This window comes from Perca flavescens, chromosome 23, assembly GCF_004354835.1.
Source record: "Perca flavescens isolate YP-PL-M2 chromosome 23, PFLA_1.0, whole genome shotgun sequence".
Lineage (NCBI taxonomy): Eukaryota > Metazoa > Chordata > Actinopteri > Perciformes > Percidae > Perca > Perca flavescens.
The window spans coordinates 6688616-6697804 of record NC_041353.1 but is presented as its reverse complement, the minus strand read 5'-3'; the positions used below and the strand labels follow the sequence as shown (position 1 = coordinate 6697804).

Genomic DNA, 9189 nt, shown 5'->3' with positions numbered 1-9189 from the left:
GTGAGACAGAACAGTTGTCAGGAATATTTAAAGCCCTCGGAAATCCTAGGAAGTCTGGGAATTATTTTTATCTGTAAACGGATGTAGGAGCTACTTTTTGTGGCCGCCTTCTTAGTAGTTTAATAAAACCTACCGTGTCATTTTGTTAAGGCAAATTCTAAACGTAGAATTGAAAGAAAAAAAAATTCAAAATGGTAAGATGTTTCGTCTGTATCGTGGAAGTCTCGGTGATGTGTGTTCAAGAGTTTAATGATGTAACAAGGTGGGATTTTACTGTGAAAATCCAGCTTCTACAAAGAAACAGGAAGTTGATATTCTGCTCTCTAGGTTGATCTCTCTGGTTAAGAGGTTTTACACCTGTATTTTTTAAATTTAACATACAAAGCATTTAAGTGATGGGTTAAAGAAACATCATCCTGGAAAAAACTGGAAATGTCATGAATAATGTAGATATTTTTCATACAATAAAATTTTTTTTTTTGCCTGTTTAGCCACATTAGATATGGTTAATGGGTAAAACGGTGTATAGACATAAAAGAGCAACATTGACCTTTTTTATATCAAAGCCAAAAGCTAATATTTATAAAATAGGAAAATGTATTGTTTGTAAAGCACAGGCTGCCGCTTATTTAGGGTATCAGGGTTTGTTAGGAAAGATGTTTCCAACAATTATTCTTTTAAATTAAAAAGAAAATGTAAAGAAAAAGGGGATTTTTTTTTTTTTTTTTTATGGGCAAATACTGTGGAAAGTATGCATGAACTATATTTCTAAGGAAATGCTCAAAAGGAAGAAAACATTTTTATTTTGCAGAAACTGTGCCGTATATCTCCTGTTTTGAGATGAATTGTAATAATATAGGTGCTCTGTTTGACATTTTTCGCAAAATAATGACAAATTTAAGCATCCAGTTTGCATGACTACTCACTGTCTAGCCAGGGTACTCGAGGTTTGTAGTTTCAAAAAACGGTCATTTTTGAAGGTATGTTTCTTCTTGGTAAGGTTGCCATATGTTGCACTACCCAGTTATGGCAGATTTTACAGTGGGAGAAACCCAAATTCCTACTTTTTATAGTGAAGGGATAATTCTATTCATTTTAGCTCATTGGCTGATGTCGTCATACAATGTGTGCCTCTTTCAGATTTGTGTTAGTGAGGTATACATCTGCTAGTCAGGAGCTAGTAAGCATGTATTTCTTGATGATTGTACATTAACAACGACCATTTGTAAATCTCTATCTGAGTTAGATTCTCCTATAAACAATGATTCTAAACTGTCAGGCAACAGTTTTTAATAAAATATATATAAATATATATCTTGTCCCGTATTCATTTCCTGTTCTGTTACTTCAAAGGATGAAAAGCAGCGAGCTGTACAGACCACTGTCACTACTTAATTGCACACTGCAGACAAATGCATGTGGGAGGAAGCAGCTCAACTGTTTGTCATTTGCATCTATCGTCTGGGTCTCTCTTGGAGCAGGCGATCAAAGCACTGGTTTGTTTGATAAGACATTTTCTTTATGAGTGAGTCATGATGCCAGAGCTCTGAATTTTACTTTATACTCTATTTCCCCTCAAAACTTCTCCCTGAGCTGCAACACTTGATGTTAGATCCATCCTCTTAGACAGTAGAGCACGTGTCAAACTCAAGGCCCCCGGGCCGAACCCGGCCCCTGGCAGGTTTTGATCCGGCCCGCGTATCAATTTAAGTTAAAAAAGACAGGAAACTGTTTTTCAAACGGCAACTACACAACACTTTGGTAGATTTGCCGACTTTGGGACTCCCAGACATTTCCACAGAAGCAGAGAGTTTTGAAATTAAAGCTGGGAAACAGGTTGCTGTGAGTCGACTTTTAAAATGTAATCTTTGTTTTGCTTGATTTTCTAAATTCTAAGATTTCTAAGGAACTATTTGCTGCCTTTTTTAGGGCTTTATATGGACCAAACTCTAAGTGAAAAGACTATATGAGACATGGAATAAAAAGTCAAAGATATTTGACTTTTTCAAAATAAAAGCATGAAAATACATGTCTGGCCCTTGATGCGATTCTCCTTTTCCAGTGTGGCCCTTAGTGAAGTCAAGTTTGACACCCCTGCGGGATGTAGCCCGTTGAGAAACTGTCCTTTAATTTAAAAGAGTTCAAGTCTGTGTCAGGAAACGTCGGCTCTTCTGCTGCAGAGCAACACGCTGAATACTCCAGGATTGCTTTCTGATTTACTTTTTCATTTACCATTCATTCGTGTTTGATGTGTGAAGGATTTGAAATTAAATAGAAGCTTATTACAAAAGGCTGCTCCTCTATAGTTTGACAACTTTTAATATCTAGGCATTTGTAATGGTAATTCTTCACCTTTTATACATCTTTTGTGTGTGTGTGTGTGTGTGTGTGTGTGTGTGTGTGTATATACATGTTTTTTATTTGTTATCTTATGTTTTTTTTCTGGGTTTTGTGAGTTTTATATTTCAGCTATATTTTACCTGTATTTTAATTGTAAGTGTGTCTTCTGTGCATAAAGTCAATTGGCTGTGAGATATAATATATATAAGAGATAAGATATATTTTATTGTCCTGCAGGGCAATTTTGTCTTGGTCTTCCAGCTAATATAGTGTTGAACATTAAATTAGTTTTTAAAGTTTAAAGTTTTAGTTTTTTTTTTAGTTTTTAGTAACTTATGCTTAGTTATAATAGTATAAGTTATATTATTAATATTATTATAAGTTACCATACACTTTTTTTTTTTTTTTTTTTTTTTTAATCTGTATGTGGAACTAAATGTTGACAGGCTGGTTGGTGACACTCGGGCCTGTTTTTAATGCACAACAGTCCGTCTCGGTAATTCTTCCGTCGCAAGATGGCGGAGTATGCGAACCTCGTCCGAAGGGCTTTGGGGCAAATAGGAGGTCATGGTGGAGTCCGAGGTTTTCTAACTCAGTTTTTCAGGTCAGTTTGTCCCACAGGTTGTATTGTCTACAATGATCCACTGTTGAGGACTGTGAGAGCTTTATAAACATGGGTGACCCCGGGTGTTTCTGTTCAGAGCAGAGTTAGCATGTTGACAGCTAGCTTTAAACCAGCCAGCTAACCGAATCTGGACCGAAGGTCTGGACCTACAAGCAGGCGTGAAATGATGACAAACATTTAAAATAGCTGTGAAACGTTTGACACAGATACATTACTTTAGCTGGTGTATTAACAGAATGTTAGAATGCCAAACTCCATTCAAAAATTTCCACAATTTAAGTTTTGGTTCAGCAGCCCCAGTTCTCTCGCTTTAAACTAACTATCACGACTGAGGACAACTTAAGGAACTGACGTTGCTGATAAATGCGTCCAAAGAATTTGCGGCTCACAAGTTAGTCACTAACTCAGCAGTGTTTATTTGAGCAACATCTCAGATTCTGCAATTGGTTCATCGTGTCTGTTTGTGGCAAATGTTGGAAAAGATGACTTTTTGTAACACAGACCTGCCTCTCTGAGTGTGTGTGCGTCTTTGTTGAAGTGTGCTGTAACTCAATACAAAAGTGGACAATCTGACTATTACCATTTCATTGGCAGGGTGAATGATGTGAAGACAGGAGCCCTGGTTGGCGTGGATAAATATGGAAACAAATACTATGAGGACAGCAAGCACTACTTCTTTGGTGAGTCGAGTTTCTCCCAATGTGCGCGTGCTTTACATTTGCATCAAAGATATGGTGGTTTTCAGGAGGATTTTGCAGATTTGGGTGCTGTTTTATCATTGTCTTATACCAAATATGTTGCAAACAAATGCTGCTTCATAGCGACACGTGTGAGATGGTAAAACCAACTGTTGTCTGTTTTTTTTCAGGACGTCACCGCTGGGTGATCTACACCACAGAGATGAACGGAAAGAACACCATGTGGGAGGTGGACGGCAGCATGGTTCCAGCTGAATGGTACGACATGCAGTTTGTTGTAGCATTAATGCAAGCAAGGACCATTTGGGCTAAAACTCTTCATGTTTTAAAATGGGCAAAATTTGGAATGCACACTATTCGCCTTAAACATGTTTTTTAGATCCTAGTAGAACTAATAAAAATCCACATTTTAGTAGTCCTCTTTTATATATACATTATGATAATGCATGAATAAAAAACTTCAACTGAGGTTTAGTTTTTGAAAAATGACTTAAAAACATTAAAGTGCTCATATTATGCTTTTGGCTTTTTCCCTTTCCTTTACTGTTTTATATATCTTTTTGTGCACGTTGTAGGTTTACAAAGTGAAAAAGCCTCCCATGGCTCCCATCTTTGTTGGGAGCCCAGACTCCCAACAAAGATGGAACAGTGTGATGTCTCACTCTGTAACTAAAACAGAGAGCTCAACACACAGGGTGAAAAGAGGAGCCTGCAGCAATGTGCAGTACAACAAAAATGTGGTGTTTTTTGAAAATGAAACCATGTAAACCTATTCTGATATAACCTCTAAATACAATTATGAACCTGAAAATGAGCATAATATGAGCACTTTAACTGTTTTTGTTGTTGTTGTTGTTGTTCTACTGTACTGTCTTGGCGCTGTAATGTAAGCCAGCTACCTTCTTCCTGTTCACTCTTCAGGCATCGCTGGCTGCACTGTATGACCGACGACCCTCCCACCACACACCCACCAGAGCCAAAGAAGTTCCTGGCTGAGGTCCACCAGTTCAACGTGAGTGGCAGCTCACAGCAGTACGTGCCCTACTCCACTACCCACAAGAAGATCCACGAGTGGGTTCCACCCAAAGCTGGAGCTCAGTGAACTGCTTTACTGTTTATTTGTAAATTATGGTATCCTGCCAACATGTCCTAAATAAAATCTTTAAACAGACATTTATGATGGGAGTGGCGGTCCTTACAATTTGACAGTAGCAATGTTCCCCACAGGTTGAAAACATTTCCATTTTTTATGGAATGGTGCAGCCATTAAAAACACTTTCAGTCTCTTTAGGAAGCTTCAATGAAGAGCTGGAGCAGGATGTACAATATGTTTTGCTTCTCTCTTATCATTTTAAATCCCCTTACACTTCAACAGAATTTCCATACATGTTTTTTAAGGGAATTTGTCACTGTTAGAACTCAAAGAAAAATCTAATGCTAGGTGGACTGCCCAGATAAATTCATTGGACTTTTTTATGTTTAAAAAAAAATGCAATTGCAATTGCATTCCTGTGAAAAAACGTCTGCCTTTCACTCAACCAGGGCCTTCAGTCAAGTTTTTTCTACCTTCGTAAAACACCCAGACAAAGCCTGTGTTCAGAAATATCAGTTGGTGTTACCAAGTTGTTTTTTAACATTTGGTCCGACCTTACTTGAGTCTGACCTAGTTGCCTATAAGGCTGTGACTAACAGTAGTTTTCTTGAATGAGCAATATCGTGTATAATAAAAACAAAAATTCCATTATCATGTACTGTACCAGATCCCAAAGGTAACAAGGAGATATGACATTTTCTATCATATTTGACAAACAATAGCATCAAATAATCACATTTGAGAAGTTATAATCAGAGAATATTTGACCTTTTTGCGAACGACTGAAACAATTCATCGATTATCAAAATATCTGGCTACTAATTGACTAATTGACTAATCGTTTAAGCCCCAGGCGGGTGATGAAGTAGCAACAACAACACTTGTTAGCAGAGACTGTGTAACAGTGAGCTTACAGCACTGTGTCTCTGTTATGAGTTAATCGCTGCAGGATTATGCTGAGCCGAAGGAAAGTTGCAGCATGCAGCATTTGACACGGAGGTGTGCAGAGATTCTGGTCAGACTGTGTGAAAGTGACTGGACAAACAACGCACACTCCTGATGACTCAGTGCCAGAGTCCCTTTGAAACTCCAACAAGGAGCAGAACAAGAGGTTTGTGTGCTTGTTTATTATTTCCACTTTTTGAATATTATAGGTACCTGTAAATATTTGAGCCATTTTTCACCTGTTACTTTATGTTAAATTAGGTACACTGAGATAAAATGTATGCTGTCTAATACAACGGTCCTGCAATAAATCCTACTTTTATGAAGGTTTTGTTTTGATTTGGACCTGTTAAAGAGAGGGGCGAATTTAACTCTATGGTAATGTTGGAGGATGTAGTTTTTTGTGCTGTTAAATTAATATTAGGTGCCCCTACTATTTAGTCCCACCTGTTTATATCAATGAGGTTAGAGTAAATAACAGAACTACTTCTCAACAAGACCAAACGTTAAATCAACATTGTTTTAAAACAATTTGAACAAAACCTGAACATTATAACCTTCGTGAAGGGAGGATTTATTGCAGAACTATTGTTCATTGTTGTATTACCTAGCTCTATTAAACTGGCAATTTTTCTGCATAGATTAAGATTTTTTTCAATAAGGGAGAAGAAGTAGTTAGATGACATTTTTTTTTACACTTGTAAATGTCTTAAAAAGTACCTGGAGGTGAACTTTAATCTCATTTGTGTGTGTTATGTATCCAAAACAAATTAAATGTACATTTCCAACGGCTGTAACCATAGAGAGTATATAAGAAGGCTATAACACTTTGCTATTTAAGTTTCCTAGGATGGCAGGGCATGACCCGCCCTACTCTGCCTTACGATGCCTCTGATTGGCGTACCCTTGTATTCTTATAACCAATCACTCCTCATTCCTGGACCTAACCAATCCAACCAACGGAGGCAACGAGTAGTAGCCAATCAGACACAGAGTAGGGCAGGTCATGTCTTGGCCATCCTAGGAAACGCAGATTAGCGAACAAGCAATAACTTTGGTGATCCTGAGGCTTTCATTTAGCGCCATCATCAGGTCAAAATTTAAAATTTTTACTTTAGTTTATGACAAAATATCTGCAAAGCTTATGACATTCCCATCAGCATCCGCTGTACTTTGTGTCCAGTGCTAATTAGCAAATTGTAGCATGCTAACACGCTGAACAAAGACAAAGAACATAGTAGCCAACCTGAACGCTTTATTGTGCTAAACGATTGGTATTGTATTATGCTAAAGTAAAATTTGAATACATGACTTTTACTTGTACCAGTATTTGTGCTAGAGCTGGGCAATAGATCGATATTCTAGTGATATGAGACTAGATATCATCTTAGATTTTGGATATCGTAATATGGCATAAGTGTCTTTTCCTGGTTTTACAGGCTGCATTACAGTAAAGTGATGTAGTTTTCTTAACTTAGCAGACTGTTGTAACTGTTCTATTATTTACCTTTACCCACTTAGTCATTATATCCACATTACTGATGGTTATTTATCAAAAACCTCATTGTGTAAATATTTTGTGAAAGCACCAATAGTCAACCTTACAATATCGTGGCGGTATCGATATCGAGGTATTTGGTAAAAAATATCATGATATTTGATTTTCTCCATATCGCCCAACCCTAATTTGTGCTATTGCTGCTACTTCTTATAATTTATGTTTAGGTAGTTGAGACATTAATTGGCTTTCTTAGTTTCAGGGATCTGGAGCTGTTAAATGAGGAGATTCACTGTTCCATCACTTTTACCTGGAGGGGATTGTTGGGAGGAAGAAAAAGAAGAAAGTCATCTCAATGTAAGCTTCAGCACCACAGATATATAAAACAGTTCAGCACACACGTGTCTGTAATAGTGTTCCTTATCCAAGAGGGGGCATTGTTCCTTTTCATTTAGACTATGTCTTGTGAGTCAGCCCTGTCACTGTATCAGTGCAAGATCAGCAAGACAATGAAAAGGGCTTTTGGAATCTGCTTGAGTCAGAATATTAGTGTACAACAAACCTCTCTCGTCTATATTTAGTAAACAGTTAGAGAGTGGAGGCAGGCTTTGTCTCTATACGTTGAAATGAATTAAGAAGAATGAGCCGGACATGCTTTGACAGATGACAATAAGCCTGAGTGGCATTTAAATGAGCCGATAGCTGATAGCTATTGTCTAATTCATCCTCTGCAAAATGGAGCACATGATCTCTCTCAGCCTTCATAAGTGCTGATGCAGCAGTATAGTGAAGCTGCTGCTAGTGATGCCAGCAGGGCATCCAGGAAGAGGCTAAAGAGGGTCGTCTTGATGTCCAGGCACACTCCATGTCGGCCCTCTTTTCCTCTTCCATCTCCCCTCCTGCCAATTGTCATATCCCTCGTCTGTATTCATAGTCCGTCAACTCCCCTTCTTTGATCCTCCATCTCCTCTCTTTAACATCACTGTCTTTTGCTTTTTTTTCTTCCCTCCCCGTCCTCTCTTCTTGCATCATTCATGCCCAACTTCCTCCCCATGCGTGGATTTGAGTGTGAGATCCTTGATGATCTAGGCTCCCATTTTTATCTCTAATTCTCCGAATGTTAGCTGTGCTTAATGGGTCAGAGTCGGAGCCTTGGGTCTTTTATTTTTTAAGCCTCCCTCTTAGCATTTTGGCTGTAAAAATACCCACGTCCCAGTTCTGGCCTCTTCCCATGTGTGTTTCCGCACACGAGAGGGATAAACTCAGAGCTAGATGGGAAGAAAAGTCAAGCTTAAGCTGTCAAGATTTTTTTTTATTTTGTCTATCTATCTATCTATCTATCTATCTATCTATCTATCTATCTATCTATCTGCCTGTCTCTCTGTCTGTCTACATATCTATCTATCTTTCTGTCTATCTATCTTTCTATCACTAGAACATCTAAATCATACTCAAAGAAGTCTGACTAGATTTTAAATCTAAATATAAGATTATCTCACTAATTTAGAAATAGTATAGTTGTATTGTTAGTTGTGGGGTCTTCAGTGGAATTGATGAATAAAACCATTATGCTTTATTTTGGCTCGATGACAAGAAAACATTGAGCCTGCTCCCGCTCCCGCTCCCACTTGTAAAGTACACCTTTGGGCATGAGTGGGAGTCGGTGCAGAGTCCAGCCTCGGACTCACGCATGCATGCATGCACGTACACACACACACACACACACACACACACACACACACACACAGGCTGTTATCTGGCTTTGCAGTCCTGCGGAGTGCGTTCACCCCTCAGGGAGTGACTCTGGCAGGATATTCCTGCACTAACTTAAAGTCCCCACACTCATTCATTCCCTTAAAATCTCTCCCCTTCCTCCCTCCTCCCCACCCTCTCTCTCTCTCTCTCCGTCACCTGCTCTCTATCCTCTGTCCGCCTGCTCCCTCCCTCCTGATTGGCAGCTGAGGTTGTTGTTACTGTGGCGAAGCGTGCC

At 38.6% G+C, this 9189-nt stretch overlaps 1 protein-coding gene across 1 annotated transcript; it reads left to right on the top strand.

The window, feature by feature from the left end:
- Positions 1–2791: 2791 nt before the first annotated feature.
- On the top strand, positions 2792–4840 carry ndufa12 (NADH:ubiquinone oxidoreductase subunit A12). Its single transcript, XM_028571047.1, has 4 exons — positions 2792–2944; positions 3560–3645; positions 3834–3921; positions 4585–4840. Exons 1-4 carry the CDS (start codon positions 2856–2858, stop codon positions 4763–4765), a joined length of 444 nt encoding a protein of 147 aa, XP_028426848.1. The 5' UTR covers positions 2792–2855; the 3' UTR covers positions 4766–4840.
- The last annotated feature ends 4349 nt before the right edge of the window (positions 4841–9189 follow it).